Here is an 18,459-nt window from a genome sequence, read left to right as displayed (position 1 = left end):
ACAGGCTAGTCCTTTCCTTTTTCAGATGTGATTATGACTTCTGACAGTCTTAGAGTTGAAGTTTTCCTTCATCGGCGCTTGATCATCAACCACAACATATTAAAAACTGTTCTATTATTAGCTCAATTTCTTATGTGTGGCATTCTTAGCCACAGCTTCTCCATGTTCCTGTGTACACCTTAACCTCCATTATCCGGCTAGGAAGATTATAATGGTAGAACTGGGGGTCGGTGTGAGGAATTGGAACAAAAGGGCTTGGAAAAGCACAGACTTAGAGACGCATAACCTCATGTTCTAGGGGAGTGAAAGAGGAAGATGCATTTTTAAACCATCATTAACTGAACACTCCTTTTGGTCAGATTATTGAATCCATCGTGCAACATTTATATAAATATATAATCCCCACTTCAGGCCAAAGTGTAATTATGCAGAAGACCTGCAGCAAACATAGATTTAACCTTTGTGTTTCAGCCTTCACCCTAGTGACATGTAATTTTGCTAAGACGCAAGGTTTCATACTCAGGATCAAATGCTGCTGGTGCTATGAATTTCCCCTGAGGCTACATCTCAATTTGGTTTCTAGTTCTCAAGAGTTGCTGGGATAAAGAGGATAAAGATCATGAAGAGAGAAAGAAATGGCTGAAAAAAATAGCCTACTGATTCTCATTAGCGCTGGTGGCCATAAGAAAAGATATGCTAAAGAAGTTACCTTTGTACTAACAAAAGGTTCCCATTTTTGTCTAGGAGTCTAATTACGGGGCAATTAATCCTCATCAGTAGAATAAAACCCTTTTTATTCTAAATAATTTATTGAAGATCGTCAGGCTGTTTTCTCTCCAGGTTTCTAAAGGTTTTTTCCCCCCTACTTATTCTATTTCATGGGAGCACCTTCCTCAAAACGCTTGCTGGAATTTCAAGGTTTTCAGGTTGTTATGGCAGAGAAAGCACCGATCTTGGATTCAGGAGAGGAGTTTAGTCCTGACTGTGCCATTGATAGCGTGACAAGTCAACTTTCTAGAGGTTTAGTTTCTTCTGTGTCAAATGGGGAGTCTGGGGAGGGCCTCAAACGAGCCAAGGACCAACTTCTTGACCAGAACCCAAGGCTTTCGGGCCAGCCGCATTCCTGCTCCTCCTCCATCGCAAGGAGGCCCTGCCCACTCCGCACGCTACGAATCCCCTTCCCATCAACGCCCGGCCGCGGGCTTCGCGCTAAACCGTTAGCCGTTAACGCCTCACTCCGCAATGGGCGGGGCCGCGGCCTGCAGCTTCCGGCGGCAAACATCCAGGCGGCGCGTGGCGCGCGCCACCGCACCCGCAGTCCACGCCCCAAGCCGCCGCACGCGCGGGCCCTCCGCCACAGTGGAGATGCGGCCCAGCTCCCGCAGTGCATGCTGGGAAGCCCCTACCCTCAGCAGGGCATGCTGGGAAGCCCCTACCCCCCCAGCAGGGCATGCTGGGAAGCACCGAAGCGTCTCCTTGGTACCGAGGGGGGGGGGAAGTTCCGGGTGGGGGAGGGGAAGAAAAAGAAAAAAAAAATTTATGCTAATTGTTTCGCGCGTCCTCTATGGAGATTGGCCAGAGTTTTGCTTTAGAAGCCAATCACTCCAGAATATGGGTGGGCCAGTCACGATCCCTCACAGTCATTGGCTGGGCGCTGGCGTGGCCAAGGAAGAGTTTAAACCGGGAGTATCCGGTATTATTTTCGCCGAGCCGTGCAGTGCGTGTCCGGAAGTGACGCACGGCCCCGGCCGGGCGGCCGCCCTGCCCCCGCTTCCTTTCACGCTGTCTCTGCCCGTAGGTGGTTGTGGTCACCGTGCCCAGAGGGAGGAGACGGCGGCGAATGATGCCTGGGAAACTCCTCTGGGGCGACATTATGGAGCTGGAGGCACCTTTGGATGACGCCGAGAGCCAGAGAAAGGAGAGGCAAAAGGTGCGCTGAGGATGGGCTGCGCCTCCTTGGGGACGCGCCGGCCTGGGCGGGGAGGGGAGCTGTCCCTGATGGCCTGTCACAGCTGGGCCGAAGCATCCGTGGGCCTCCCCTCGCGCCGCCCCCGTCCCTCCGCGGCCGCCCCGGGGCCATTCCTGGCGCCCCACTCCAAACCTGGAGACGGGCGGCGTTGGGCTTTAGCCTGGCCTCAGCCCTTCGCTTTGGCGCCTAAGATGGGCGGACTCGCGCTCCGTCGTCGCGGAATCTGATCTTTCCTTTTCCTTAAACACGAGGCTGGTCGTGTGGTTCTCGTTGTCCGTCTTAGAAGATGATTAAGAAAGATGATCACCTTGAGTATGTGTTGCTTCTTTGTCACCCTGTCATGTGTGCGAGAATCTTGGGGAGAGCGATCTTAGGTTCACAAACCTTGGTAACTACCCCTATGGAGGCTAAAGGAAGAGAGTCACAGCCAGTGGTACCAGGATTTGGCTGCGGGTTAATTATTAATAGTCTTATTAATAATAATTATTAGTACCCGTTACTGTCAGTGTTTTCATTCATTCCACAATTTTCGTTGACCCTAATTTATTCCAGGCCTTGCTGGCACCAAGGAGTTTTAACTAAATTAAGCCCCCTGCCTTCAAGGGGCTTGTAGAGAAGTTGTAGATTTAAATAACTATACCCCTCAAAAAAGAAAAAAGAGAAAAAATTAGAGGAGGGCAAGGTGCTGAAAAATGCACAGGTAAAATTTTGCCGTGTAAGAAAGTGTAGTCAAATCTGACTTTTGAATGAAATTTATTTTGTATAGCCCCAAAGAACAGAACCTTTCATTCTTATCACCAAGGTAGACCTGACATTTTTTAAATCATAGTAAACAATATATAAAATTTACCATTTTAACAAGCCTACTTCTGTAGCATTAAGTTCTTTCACATTATTCTGCAGCCGTGCACCAGTCATCTCCAGAACTTTTTCATCCTCTGGAATTGAAAATCTGGCCATTAAAGACCAATTTCCATTTCCCCCATCTCCTCATCCCCTGTTAACCATCATTTTACTTTCTCTGTGAATTTGATTAAAATTTTTTTGAAGACTTATTTATTTATGCATACAAGAGCTGGGGTACAGGCCAGAGGTGTGGGGGGTGAGAGGATTCACCAGAGACAGAGCAGGGAACAGAACAGGCAGATTGACCAAAGTACACAGCTGAGGGGAGCAGCGGATGAGACAGGAGAGGTCTACTGCACCATGTGGGTAGCTCCCTGGCAGGACGGGCGATGGAACTTGTGCTGCAGAGGCTGCGGACAGCTTCATAGGTTGTGTCTTAACCCCTTGCTCCACCAGGGAGACCCTTGATTAAATATTTTAAGAGGAATCACCATGCAGTTACTTTAATTTGGGCTCCTCTTGAAATATTTGTTCCTCTCTCTGCATCAAAATCTTATCCATCTGTCAAAGATTAGTTTATGTTTTTTTCTAACCATTCTAGGTAGACATATAATAAGTAGTTTCATTCCCCTTTGAAGTCTATTCCAGTGCTGTCTTTATTTCTTTATCATTCAGTTGATGATTTATTATGTGCTTCCTTAATTCGTTTTTAATTTTTCTTTCTGTGTGTGTCTTTCCCAAATATTTCCCCGAGATTCTTGAGTGAAATGACAACATCTTTGTCCATCCTTACATTCACTACATGCTTGTAAATTGGTTTCTCCAGAAGTACTTGTTGATCATTCCTTAACTATGAAAGGTAGCTGAAGATTTGGAAACAGACCAACACTAATAGGAATAGAAGTAATTAGGTCAGTGATCTAGCATTGATTTATAGTTAACTTAGGTTTTGAATGTGTTGAGATAGGGAGCTGGGACTTAAATTCTCAGACCTGGAGTACTGGTAAGGAAGGAAGCCTGAAAGTGTTTGTTGAAGCCATGAAAATGGTATGAAAGTGCACATAGACAACAGAGACTTGAGCATCTACAGAAGGAAGGAGAGGAGCCATTGAAGAAGACAGGTAACAAGATAAGGAGGTAATATCGAGTGTCATGGAAATCAAGGAAGTGAAGAGTGCCCTGCACTGTAGATGTGATGTGGAACGATGTATTTCATCACCTTGGGATATTGCTGGGCTTGGATCTAGAGGTCACACTTTACCTTGTTTCATCTTCTCCCTGAAGTGCAGGGCCCAGGAGCAATTCAAACCCCAAGGCTGACTCTATAAATAACCTTGTTTTTTCTATAGAACTTGTTGGTTTGGGGAGATGTGTGCTATTTCAGTTAACTATAAAGATTAAGTGATGTAAAGTATAATTGTATAACTTATGTTAATGTAAAACTTGTACTGTTTACGAAGTACTTTTTTTTTAAATTGACTTAATAGAAATGTTTATTTATTTTTTTAAGATTCGTTTATTTATACAAGCACTGGGGTACAGGCCAGAGGCATGGGGGTGGTGAGAGAATTCACCAGAGACAGAGCAGGGAGCAGAACAGGCAGAAGGACCGAAGTACACTGCTGAGGGGAGCAGTGGGCAAGACAGGAGAGGTCTGCCTTGCCTTGTGGGAATCTCCCTGGCTGGCCGGAATTGAACTGGCACTGCAGAGGCTGCGGACAGCTTCACAGCTCAGTGTTCAACCCGCTGCGCCATGGGGGAGGCCCTACAAAGTGTTTTTACGTGTTATTCAGTTTTCACAACTCCTATTTTACAGATTAAAAAATTATGTGAAAGTGCTGTGAAAATTAAAATTAAATTTTAATTAAAATTAAAATTAAATTGTGGTGAAAATTTGGTAGTGATAGTTTTTACCACTAATCCCTACTCTTATTTTGAACATTTGACCAAGTAATTCTGAAGTGCTAAGTTTCTAAAGCATTTCTTGCTGTCTGCAAGTATTAAATCCTCTGGCCATCATTTTGGTGTTTTAAAACTGAAGTTGCAGAATAGTATTTGTAAACACTTTTTTTTTAAGGTTTATTTATTTATGCATACAAGAACTGGTTACAGGCCAGAGTTGCGGGGGGTGAGAGGATTCACCAGAGACAGAATGGGAAACAGAACAGGCAGACTGACTGAAATACACTGCTGAGGGGATTAGCAGGAGAGACAGAAGAGGTCTGCTGCGCCACTTGGGTTGCTCCCTAGCCTGCCGGGGAACAATCTTGTGCTGCAGAGGCTGCAGATTGCTTCATACTGTTGTGCTTAACCCCTTGGGCCACCAGAGAGGCCCCAGAATAGTATTTTTATTTTACTATTATTTTTAAAAGATTTTGTTTGTGCATACAAGAACTGGAGTACAGGCCGGGGTGGGTGTGGTGAGAGGATTCACCAGGTACAGAGTGGGGAACAGAACAAGCAGATGTACTGAAATACATTGCTGAGGGGAGCAGCGGGCAAGTCAGAAGAGGTCTGCTGCGCCATGTGGGTTGCTCTCTGGCTGGCCGGGAATCAAACTCATGCTGCAGAGGCTGTAGCTTGCTTCATAGTGCTGTGTTTAATAAACCCTTGTGCCACCAGGGAGGTCCTAATATACTTCTTTGATGGGAGTATAACAATTGGTGTTTTATATTAATTATATAATTTTGTTTAGTCTGTTTTTTCTTTAACCAGCCATTTGTCCAAGTTCAGAGAAGAAGTGTGAGCAAAAGGATCATGAGCTTTCAAGGGCTTGATTTCTAGCACTTCCACTTGTAAGAAATACCACATATGGGTCTTTGGCAAGTGACTTACCTCTAAGAACCGCCTCTGTAAAATGGCATAATTAATTCAGGTTTGCTATCCCTTATCAAAATCCTTGGGACCTGATGCATTTTGGAATTCATAATTCTGGGGATTTTTAGGATACTACCCCAGCAGGGATTGGGGCTCCTAGTCTTTGACAGTTTACTATTAAAAGAATATTTTAATATAAATATCAATAAGTAAAGATTATAAATAGCTTCACATTAGTTACAAATTTTGCCACCAAATGAGTTCAGGTAAGGTAAGGTTTTGCCTCTAAATAAGTTATTAAAAAACTTTCGGTTTTCGGAGCTTTATGGATATCGGAATTTCTGATAAGGGATTATGGACCTATACTTCCTTTATTAGGGTTGTTATGAAGATTTAGACAAGATAAGCTGAAAACACATTATACGATGCTGGGTAGGTACTCAGCAAATATTTTTTTTCTCTTGGAGATAATTAGAATTTTTCCTTTTTACTGTGCAAATCTGGGATTCTCGTTTTTCTGAAAAAGAACTATTTTAATTTCCCTTAAATCATTATGATGGGGTTAGAGAAGGTTCAGATGCCAGGTCTTGAGACTGCAAGAGATTGTATGAGAAAAAAAGTAATAGGTAAGGTTTGGGCTTGGCATCAGCAACCAGTTCAGAGTTCTACCAGATAACTTTTCAAGATAATAGTAGATTATGCTTTGCTGGTTGGGGAATCATGCTTTAACTTCTCTAGAGTCTTAAAAGGAGACCTTGTGACCCTCTTGTCATTGTTTCTTTGTTTTTTCACAGAGTGATAGAAGGAAGCCAAGGCACCATTATGACTCAGATGAGAAATCAGAAACAAGAGAAAATGGTGTTGCAGATGACCTGGATGCTCCCAAGCCCAAAAGAGCTAAAATGAAAGAGAAGCTAAATGGAGACACTGAGGGATCTAATAGACTTTCAGATGAAATTTCTAAATCTAAGTCAAGAAGAAAAGATCTGTCAAATGGAGATCTTGATGAACATGAAAAAAAATCAAAGCGCATGTCATCCTTAGATAGTTCTACTCATAAATCAAGTGATAATAAACTAGAGGAGGTATGGCTACTTTTTTGTTTGGCATTATCCTTGAAATACAGCTACTTTGTTTTTTTTTTTTTTTAAGACTAATGAGAATTGATTTTATAGTATTTCCTCATTATCCAGTACTGTTCAGTTACACAGGGGAGTCTGTACAGTTGAAACCTTAGCCTTTTTCTTTGTCCCTTGTTTCTGTCATTGTATTACCTTTTTATTGGGGCAGTGATAGGGGGATGGTCAAATTTAAACCTTTCCTTTACATTTGGATACCTGAACAGCTTTTCCAAAGTCCTTATTGATAGTCAACTACTTGTATTTCTTATAGTCATTTCAGTCCCTACCAGGACTCATGAATTGACTTCTGACGTCCTGAAACAGGTGCAAAAGGTCTCTTGATTTTGTGTATTTTGCCTTACAGTTATTCTGCTTCTGTAACAATAGCAACTTACATGATTTTTAGATCTTAATTGTAATTCACTTTTGAAGCTGTTTGCATTTTATTTATTTTTAAACAGTATATAACGTTGCATTTTAGCAGAAAAGAAACAAAAAATTATCTGAAGAAATCTGTTCTTCTGAGTATTAATTTTTTTGGAATTATAGAAACCTTGCTTGGTATGAAATCTGCCTTCTTGGGCCTTTTGGATATTTCCTTGCACAGAATTTGTTCAATTTTTCTTGTAATTTTCCTCTAACAGTGCATAGGTTTGTCTAGGTGGTATAAATTAGGGAAAAAAGTGCATAGGTTTGTCTAGGTGGTCTTTAGGAAAAAATGACCTTGATATTCTTAATAATTCTTGGTAGTCAACAGTTCTTTGTTTTTTAAATCTGACAGTTGCTGATAATTTAAATATATTTGAGCTTCATTTAATATGTAATCTTTGGGGTGTTTTTGGAAAAGATGTTGACTCCTTGCTTTTATTTATTTATGCATACAAGAGCTGGGGTACAGGCCAGAGGTGTGGGGGATGAGAGGATTCACCAGAGACAGAGTAGGGAATAGAACAGGCAGATTGACCGAAGTACACTGCTGAGGGGAGCAGCGGGCAAGTCAGGAGAGGTCTGCTGCACCATGTGGGTAGCTCCCTGGCTGGCTGGGGATCAAACTCGTGCTGCAGAGGCTGCGGGACAGCTTCATAGGTTTTATCGTAACCCCTTGCGCCACCTGGGAGGCCCAACTCCTTGCCTTTTAATAGGTGTTTTTCATTTATGAACTTGCTGTTTGTCAGGGAAGTATGTTAGACAGTTGATCCAAATCAAGCCCTACAAATTTGTATTGCTAGTAGTAGAATGTACGGGTTGCTTTTTGATCTGTTGAATTTTGCCTAATACAGTGCTCTGTATTAAAATAGATTTAGCTGTTTATTATTTCTTTTAGATCATGTCAGATTTCAGGAATTCTATTTCTAGGAATTTATTCTCCTATGGAGATAAATCATGAGATGTACATAGATATCAATAAGGAATCCTATTGCAGTGACATTGTTGATAATAGCAAAGAATATTATCATTGTTGATAATAGCAAAGAATATTATCATTGTTGATGATAATAGCTGAGAATATAATGGCAATTACTTACTATGTGTAGGATCCATAGTAGGTAATTGGCTTAATAACATATTCATGCAATAGAATAGTTCTAAAAGGCATAGAAGGATGTTAGAAAGGGATTCCATGTATCTTACTAATGTAAAAAGCAGATTATAAGACAGTATATACTGTATGATCTGATTTTTATTTAACAAATTTTTTTTTTATTATTATTTTAATTTTTTTTTTTTTTTAAGATTTATTTATTTATTTATTTATTTATACAAGCACTGGGTACAGTCAGATGCGCGGGAGGGTGAGAGAATTCACCAGAGTCAGAGCAGGATGCAGAACAGGCAGAAGGACAGAAGTACACTGCTGAGGGGAGCAGCGGGCGGCAGGAGAGGTCTAGCGCGCCATGTGGGACCCTCCTCCGGTGGCCGGGGAGCAGCCGGGGATCAAACCGGCACTGCAGAGGCTGCGGGCAGCATCGCAACCCAGCGCTCAACCGCTGCGCCACCGGGGAGGCCTTTATTTAACAATTTTTATGTGGGTAGAGTGAGGAGGAGATGAATGTGTGTTTGAAATGTGGCTTTAGCTGACTGGACTATAGATAATTTTGTTTCTATATGTACTTTCTAATTTCTATAATGAAGATGTTTTGCTTTTGTAATAAATTTTTTAAAAGTCTTAAAGATAATAGCATTGAGGTGTGCTTAAATTGCTTACAACTTGTATTTGATTTTGTCTTTTATCTGGTTTCCTGTTTGAAAATTGCTATTGTGTATGGTTCTAGGACTATGTTCTTTAAACATAACCAATAATAAAGTTTATAGGTGGAACTATTGTCTTTGTTCTGTTTACACATTGACTAGTATCCAAAATTTTCAATCAATGTTAATTGATAATGTCTTGCTATGTATATTAAAGAAATCTTCAAGCTTACAGGAACTTTTATCTTGTATTAGTGACTTTAGAAAATACTTCTTATAGCCATAGAACAACTTTTTAAATTTCATTTTTGGAAAAAGTTTACATTGTCAATTCCTTATAGGGACTGGTTTATAGGCAGTTTGCAATTAATATTACCTATGTCTGTGAATATGATTTCAATTATTAAATAGCTCCTATAATATTTTAATCATATAGAAACATTTGAGTTTATGTAGATGTATTTCTAAAGGGAGTTTTATGTGTTAGGTAAGCATTTTTAAATATGTTATGGGAAAATGTATTAAGTTAACTTGTTATTTAAAGGAGTACTTTTGAAATTAAAAGAATATTCCTGTAATTTATCTTGTAAATTAATCTATACAATTTCTGCAAGTTCTTAAGGATGATTTGTTAGTTCTTAGTAAGACTAAAAACATTAAATGAGTAAAAGATTCTAAATACCTAGTGAAATATAGTCTATATTAGTTAGAACTTTGATTTCATTTTGACAGACCCTAACACGTGAACAGAAAGAAGGAGCCTTCTCCAATTTCCCTATTTCTGAAGAGACTATAAAGCTTCTGAAAGGTACTATGAATTTTAATGGATAAACAAATGAAAATCAAAACTAGAATTTATAAACACTCGTGCCTTTTTTAACCAAAAGGACAATATAGGTAGCACAAAGAAACATTTCCTTAATTGCAGTTAATTCTGTATCATCATTTTTGGTTTTCTGATCTGTTTTTAATTTTAAAGAATTGTATATATTTGTCAAAAAGTTCAGGCCACTGTCTTGTAATTCTTCTTTGCGGTCTGAATAACTATAAATTTCATTAAGTGGTTATTTAGAAAGATGTTGAGGAGCCAGGATTGTCATTTTCAAATAATTTTAATGCTTATCTTAAATATTTCAATGAAATCTCATTTTACAGGTCGAGGGGTAACATATCTCTTTCCCATTCAAGTTAAAACCTTTGTTCCTGTATATGAAGGAAAAGATTTAATTGCTCAAGCACGGACAGGAACAGGAAAGACATTCTCTTTTGCCATACCTTTGATTGAAAGACTCCACAGAAATCAAGAGACAATTAAAAAAAGCCGCTCACCAAAGGTAACAATTTAGGGAGTGAAAGGTTCTAACATTCCTGTTATGGAAAGGAAAAGAAAGAATAAACTAATCTTAATTTCAGGTACCGCCAAAAGTAAAAAATTGAATGCTAAAACAAAATTTGTTGCTTTTTATTATAAGGAAATTTCAAGCAAATCCAAGGTTAATAACAGCAATAAAAATGTATGTGTTCTCGCCTGCCTGTGTCTATGCAGGCACCTCTTTTTTCTCTTTCTTATTTTCCTGATAAACGTGTCCTTTTAAAATATAAAAAAAGAAGAAGAATGTATGTGGATCCATAGACATTTTCTGATAAGTGTGTATTATGAAACCAGTTTGTCTTTTTTCAGGAGTATTTACAATTAATATATTTAGTGACCTTATTCAATCCTGATCTTTTAAACAGTTTTGTTGCTGAAGAGGTTTTCATTTATTCAGTCATTCAGTAAATCAATACAATTTATTTTACTGGTTGACTTTTAAAAGAAGATTATTACAGAAATGATACTGCTAGCCCCTGTGTTACTGAGGGTACTGGAGATCTATCATAACTTATAAGTAGTAAAGAAGTTAAAAATTAAAACTTTTTAGAACCTGTGTTCACTTTAAGGTTCATAAAAGTAAAGAAAAATCGCCTTCATAATTTGAGCAGATGTATGACTTCAAGTGATTTGTTCTTTTTAAATGGTATTACAGTATGAAAGTAAAATTCACATATATGAATATAATTAAATCACAGTGGTATTGAATTTGGTAAACTAATAGGACAAGTCTTTTTCAGAGAACTCTGTTTCTCAGGTGAAATTAGGAAAGACTGCAAGTACTAGAAAATGAACATATTCCCAACACTGCCTAAAAAGCTTTTTTAAAAAAATATCTAATAGGGCAGGTTAATTAGAAAAAGGGGAAAGGAGGAAAAACCACTTACACAGACAGAAAGCTGCATTTGAGAGGGATGGGTTTGTTAAAAGAGACGCCTGCATAGACACTTGCAGGCTGACTTGGGAACAGAGCTGCTGCCTTAAAAAACTTTTATGCTAGAAAATATTACCGGAGATTCTAACCAGTTCTACCTTTTGTTCTTGGGCAAGATTCTTCATTTCTCTAAGACTTTCAGGTTCCTCATCTGTAAGATGGATGATAATGCCACTTCGTTGGGGTTTTGTGAAGATCAAATTAGAGAATTAATATAAAGCAGTGGTACCTGGCACATGCATGTTCATTCATTTAACAAATATTTTTTGATTATCTGCTATGTGCAAGTTTCTATGCAAGGTGTACAGTAACCCAAGCAGACATAAATTCCTGCCTTCATGGAGCTTACATTTTAGTGGTGAGACAGACACTAAGCAAATAAATAAAATATAAATATTTTATATGATATAAGTGCTAAGGAAAAATAACTAAGCAGGGATGAGAGAATATGTAAAAAGGGCTAGGCTCTTTACTATAAAGTGAATTTTGAAGAGACCAGAATGAAATAAGGGAGACTATAATAACTATAGCTATTGTTAATATTTGTGCTCTATCTTTAAATACTATGACATTAATTAATGATTCTTAGTTTTAAATGCACCTTAAAAAATAATCCTCTTGGTTTGAATTTAGATGCCTCTAGAAAAGTGTCTTTTTGTTTTTCAAACTTCTTGCTCAGGTACTTGTTTTGGCTCCTACAAGGGAACTGGCAAACCAAGTAGCCAAAGACTTCAAAGATATAACTAGGAAACTCAGTGTGGCTTGTTTTTATGGTGGAACATCTTATCAAAGCCAAAGTGAGTAAATTTGTATGATAGTAGCATAAAGTCTACTTGTTATTTAAATCTAAAAATATATACTTGATTTTTACATATTACTGATAATTTTCTCCTCTCACAGTTAATCATATTCGAAATGGTATTGACATCTTGGTTGGGACTCCTGGTCGTATCAAAGATCATCTGCAGAGTGGCCGATTAGATCTTTCTAAATTGCGCCATGTTGTACTTGATGAAGTGGATCAAATGTTAGATTTAGGTTTTGCTGAACAAGTTGAAGATATTATCCATGGATCCTACAAAACTGGTATAGTCTAATTAAAAATAAGCACATTAGCCATTCTCTTATCTAAAAACTTTAAAATTTTTGATTTCATTATATTGCATTGTCTACCCAGTGTTATAAAACTAAAGCTATTTGGTATCTGTTTTCTTCTGAATAACAGAGTACGATAGTATACCTTATTCTTCAACTCTTTGCTTTGCTTTCTTCCATGTATTATTTTTCAATAAGTAGTTAGATTTACTAACTTATTTTACTGATTTCTTTGCTCATTATTCCTTCTTAAATTCTCTCTTTCTGGAAGGAAGGTCCTCCAGTTTTGGAAGTTGAAAGTTGTAATACTGCAGTGAAGTTTGTTTAAAATTCACCCCAAGTTTCCAATTTTTCATCTTTCACTTTTGGGGGATTTTTAAGAGCTGACTATGTCATGGGGTATTAAGAAAGCATTTGAATTCTTTTTGTTTATTTAAGATTCTGAAGACAATCCTCAGACTTTACTTTTTTCTGCAACTTGCCCACAGTGGGTATACAAAGTTGCAAAAAAATACATGAAATCCAGATATGAACAGGTTGACCTTGTTGGAAAAATGACTCAAAAGGCTGCAACTACTGTGGAAGTAAGTAGCTTTTTAGCATGATAGATTTTAGCTTTTGGTTGTTATTTGGAAATTCGTTGTAGTTAAACTTAAGTTTTGGGTACCAATTCAAGCCAAATTTCTCTTACTGGCACGAAATCAATAAAATACCTTTGTGTTTCTATAATCTGAGACTGAGGAGCAGAATAGAATACATAGGAAAAGTATGTGATCACACAAGTCCTCAGGGAAATTTACAACCTGCCAGGGAGACAAAATTAAATTATGTAGAATTTGACAAAGGAGGTGACTCATATCAATTTGAATAGAACAGTGCTGGGAGCCAAAAAATTTCCTGGAAGATTTTTAAAAATTAAGCCATAAAGGGGCCTCCCCCGTGGCGCAGCGGTTGAGTGCTGGGTTGCGAAGCTGCCTACAGCCTCTGCAGCACTGGTTCGATCCCTGGCCACTGGGTGAGGGTCCCACATGACGCGCAGACCTCTCCTGCTGCCCACTGCTCCCCTCAGCAGTGTACCTCATCAGTCTGTCTGCTCTGCTCTCCGCTCTGGCTCTGGTGAATTCTCTCACCCTCCTGTGCTTCTGACTGTACCCAGTGCTTGTATGAATAAATAAATAAATCTTTAAAAAAAAATTAAGTCATAAAATAATTTAAAACTTATGTAGTTAACAGTTACTTGAATTCAAGAAAGACTTTTCCAAACAAAACCAGAAGAACCCACCTTAAAGGAAAAGGTTGAGAATTTTGACTCCAGGAAAATTTAATGGCATATTGAAAAAAGATAATATTTGCATTATTTATGAGTTATGTATGTATTGTTACCTTTTCCATTTAATAGTTGTACATACATGATAAAAATAGGCTAAGCGAACAACAGTATAATCTACAAATATAATGCAGTGGTTAAAAAGAATGAATTTGATAAAAAAAATTATAAACTAGAGAATTAATACTGTTAAATACAAAAATGCTAAATGCACTAAATATTTTTGTATATATTTATGTAAATATATAATGCTAAACTTAAAAACAATAATGATTACTTTTGGGAAAGATAATGTGGAATAATCAAAGGAAGCTTTATGTATTTTGTAATGGTTGAAAGTTTTACAATAAAAATGTAAAATGTATCAGTTGAAAAAATTTATTAAGGATGTTATCACGTACACAAAAATTGAACAGCAAAGAGGATCTTATATATCTTTTTTTATACCTCCATACATTCTTCACCCTTATATTTGAAGCAATCCAGTCACCATTTTACCTTCACAAAATTGTATATGTATATATTTTTAAAAGAAATAAATGCTCTTTAGAAAAAAAATCCAGGTATAGTAGAAAGTAAAAAGCAATAATTATTTACTATAATTAAATAGCTAATATGCACATTACCTTAATTGTTTTCTTATTTAGTTTTAAATAGTTTGAATCTGGATCTAATTATTAAGACCCTTACGTTATCACTGATTGATGTGTCTTAAATCTTTTATAATCTGCAGTTTCCTCTGTTCCTTTTTTCTTGCAATTTTTGCTTGAAAAGAATTGTTTCAGGAGTTTCCCACAGTCTCAGTTTTGCTGGCTTGGATCCCTGTGGTGTTAACATGTTCCTGTCTTTATTCTCCTATGGGTTGATGGTTAGATTGTGAGATTTGATCAGATTTAGGATCTTTTCTTTTTTTGAGGCGAGGAAGAAGCAAGACTTTCCATTAAGTGGTAGAAATGATTATAAATTTTCTTCTTTGTGCTTTTTTCTGTTTCCATGGGTTCGATAATTTATAATGTTACTTTAGAAAATTTGACTGCAATTTATGTTAAAATGCAATTTTTAAATGTAGAGTATAAATTTTTCCCAAAATATTATCATAAAAATTTTCAAATACTCATCAAAGGTGAACATATTCTACAGTGAACACTCATACTCAATATCTAGATTCTACTATATATTCACTTTTTTTAAAAAGATTTATTTGTTTATGCATACAAGAACTGGGGTGTAGGCCAGAGGTGGAGGGGGGTGTGTGTGAGAGAGGATTCACCTGAGACAAAGTGAGGAACAGAACAGGCAGATTGATTGAAATACACTGCTGAGGGAAGCAGTGGGGGAAACAAGAGAGGTCTGCTGCACCATGTGGGTAGCTCTCTGGCTGGCCGGGATCTAACTCATGCTGCAGAGGATGCAGACAGCTTCACAGTACTGTGCTAACCCCTTGCACCACCAGGGAGGCCCTCATTTATTTTATTTTATTTTATTTTTAAGATTTATTTATTTATATAAACACTGGGCACAGTCAGAAGCGTGGGAGGGTGAGAGAATTCACCAGAGCCAGAGCGGAGAATAGAGGAGGCAGACTGACAAAGTACACTGCTGAGGGGAGCAGCGGGCGGCAGGAGAGGTCTGCGCACCATGTGGGACCCTCCTCCAGTGGCCTGGGAGCAGCCGGGGATGGAACCAGCCCTGCAGAGGCTGTGGGCAGCTTTGCAACCCAGCACTCAACCGCTGCGCCACTGGGGAGGCCCTATTTTAAATGACAGAAATTATACTTCTTCCTAAGTATTTTACCATGCATGTCTTTAACTAGAGCTTACTGTTTACAGTTTTTTTTGAAGATTTATTTTTTTATGCATATAAGAACTGGGTATAGGCCAGAGGTGTGGGGGTGAGAGGATTCACCAGAGACAGAGTGGGGAACAGAACAGGCAGATTGACTGAAATACACTGCTGAGGGGAGCAGCGGATGAGTCAGGAGAGGTCTGCGCCATGTGGGTACCTCCCTGGCTGGGGCTTGAACTTGTGCTGCAGTGGCTGTGGATAGCTTCATAGGTTGCGTTTTAACCCCTTGCGCCACCAGGGAGGCCCCTATTTACAGTTTTTTTAATGTGAGGTAAAATTCACATAACTAAAATTAACCATTTTAGAGTGTACAGTTCACGGTCATGTTATACAAACATCATTTCTAAAGCATTTTCATCACCTCAAAAGGAAACTCCGTAGCTATTAGCAGTTACTCCCCATTTCATTCTTCCCTTGGCCCCTGGTAACCACCAATCCATGTTCTATCTCTGGATTTACCTATTCTGGATATTTCATATAAATGTAATCATAATGATATAACTTTTTTAAAATATCAAACTTAATTTGTTTATCATATTTTTAAGGTTCATCCATATACAGTTTTTAAAGATAAGATTTACACACAGTGAAACATAAAGGTTTGCTTTGTTTTGACAATTTCATATATGTGTGTAACCCAAACCTGTATCAAGACAGGTTTATTGCCATCATCCTAGAAAGTCCCTGTCCAATTAGTCCCGCATCCAGATGTAACTACTGTTCTCACTTTTTCCCACCATAAATTAGTTTTGCCTCTTCTGGAAATTGTTTCCCAGGATGGTGAGTTTTTGAACAGATTAGAAAAAGATGTAGAAGAGAAATCTTTTTCAATAATTTTAATGAAATTTATATGATGTTTTCTTCAAAGCATTTGGCCATTCAGTGCCATTGGTCTCAGAGGCCAGCAGTTATTGGAGATGTCCTTCAAGTCTACAGTGGGTCTGAAGGGAGGGCTATTATTTTCTGTGAGACCAAAAAGAATGTAACTGAAATGGCCATGAACCCACACATAAAACAGGTAAGTCTTTTTTCATGCTTTCTCTAACTGAGATTATAGGGATGAATTATTGAACAAAAAAATTTCTTGTCCTTTGAGGACCAAGCTTGATAGTCCTCACAACTGAGCCTTGTTCAGATGGAAGTGCAGCTATGATCTGTTAAGTCAGGATAGAATCTTTCCCTTTTTATAGGAAGTTTTTTCAAGACTTTCAAAGTGTGTGTGATCTTGAAAATAGAAAGATTGAAGCAAATGAATTTCTGTAGGTAAGAGATGATGATACTTTAGGTTGTGTTATAAAATGAGTCACAAATACTGAATGTATGTTTTTCTTTTAAGTTTTTATAATAGCAAATTTTAAATATATAAGAAAAGTTGCCAGAATAGTATAATGAACCCCAGTCTATTCATTCTCCAGTTAACTTACTATTTCATCCAAATGCCCACTCAATTCCTGCCACTGAATTATTTTGATGCAACTGCTAGATAATGATGTTGATAAATATTTGGTTATGTATCTGTAAAACAAAGGGATTGTTTTTTAAAAAGCCACAATGCCGTTAGCTAAAAAACTAACAATATACTCAAATATCAGTGTGTTCAAATCTCAGTTGTTTTATAAATGCATTGTTTTAAAAAAAAATAAATAAATGCTTTGTTTTTTTTCTTTTGTAGTTGGTTTTCTTGAATCTGGATCCAAATAAGATGTTTACATTATATGACTTCATTAGATCTTTTTCATATATGGATTCCTTCTTTAATATATGGATTCTTATAACTTTTTCATTATTTAGTATTCAAGTTTCCATAATCTAGTAGAGTAGTACTACTTTCCTTGGTGTCAACTAACATGTATTTTGTGTTTCCTGGAAATTTAGGTGGGTTGGTTTGTCTCCTTAGGGCAAGACTATTTTATATATGGTGCATTCCATCAGAAACTATATAGTGTTTAGTTCTTTTTGTGTGTGTGATGTTAACACCCATTGATAATGAACTCCTTACATCGATGTCTTTCCAGTCATTTTTGTTGTTTGTAACTTGTTTTCTAGTAAATTCCATAGGAATTGCTCAGGGAAACAATATGTTGAACTGATAATAAATTGATTATAACTTAATATGTGAAAGTGATTTAAACTGGATATAAAATTCTTGGTTGACCTTTGCCTTCCTTCCTATATATTTCCTTCCAAATCTTAAATTTATTATTCCATTGTTTTTGGAATAAAGCCTATATAAAGTCTGATGCCAGTCTGATTTTTTTTCCCCCTTATAAGTGATTTGGTCTTTTTGCCTGATATGCAAAAGACTTTTCTCTTTCATTAAAAACCTGTAGTCTTACTAGAAGATATTTTTGTATTGTACTTGTTTATGTTTTCTGGATTAGTATATATTTTCAAATTAGTTTCGTGTATATATATTTATTTTCAGTAACAATTCCTTCAATTATAATTTTTAGTATTTGATTTGTCTGAATGCTTTCGTTATTTTCTTTAGGGACTCTTGTTTCCTCATTATCACTTTATCTCATATCCTTTTTCTTTTTGTCTTTCAGTTTTTTGAATTTCCTATTTTAAGGCAATCATATATTATGTTTGCTCAGTCTTGTTTTTGAAAGGTCTGTCTTTTGTTTCTACTTTTTCCTTTGGTCATTTCACCATTTTGTTGTTGTTTTTCTTCTGATTTTTCTTAATAGTTCATATATTATTAAGAAATTATTTTAATTTCATTCAGAAATATAATACTGTGCTTTTCATCTGTTTTGTGTGCATGCCTTTCTAGAGGTGTCATTATTTGTGGAGATATTATTCCCCCTAGTTACTTTTTGTGGGCTTTAAATGCAGTGCTTTACATTGCTCATTTTTAGATGAAATTAATTTTTCTGAAGTTTAGATGGACATGGGTAAATTTTCTAGCCTCATAGCAGCTTTCTCTGTTGTTTTGTCAGT

At 37.4% G+C, this 18,459-nt stretch overlaps 1 protein-coding gene across 1 annotated transcript in view; it reads left to right on the top strand.

Annotated features, from left to right (window-relative positions):
• Positions 1-1,723: 1,723 nt before the first annotated feature.
• The window catches only part of DDX50 (DExD-box helicase 50), a 29,097-nt gene continuing 12,361 nt past the window's right edge, over positions 1,724-18,459 (top strand). The window contains exons 1-8 of the mRNA XM_037495947.1: positions 1,724-1,930; positions 6,427-6,717; positions 9,676-9,751; positions 10,099-10,277; positions 11,929-12,046; positions 12,150-12,335; positions 12,783-12,928; positions 16,385-16,534. Of these exons, the coding sequence (XP_037351844.1) occupies positions 1,841-1,930; positions 6,427-6,717; positions 9,676-9,751; positions 10,099-10,277; positions 11,929-12,046; positions 12,150-12,335; positions 12,783-12,928; positions 16,385-16,534 (1,236 nt within the window). The 5' untranslated portion in view covers positions 1,724-1,840. The remainder of the gene's footprint in view (positions 1,931-6,426; positions 6,718-9,675; positions 9,752-10,098; positions 10,278-11,928; positions 12,047-12,149; positions 12,336-12,782; positions 12,929-16,384; positions 16,535-18,459) is intronic.

Source organism: Talpa occidentalis, unplaced genomic scaffold (assembly GCF_014898055.3).
Source record: "Talpa occidentalis isolate TD23 unplaced genomic scaffold, MPIMG_talOcc4v2.1 talOcc4.8, whole genome shotgun sequence".
Lineage (NCBI taxonomy): Eukaryota > Metazoa > Chordata > Mammalia > Eulipotyphla > Talpidae > Talpa > Talpa occidentalis.
Note: the sequence above shows the minus strand (reverse complement) of the source record. Positions and strands in the feature narration are given on the sequence as shown.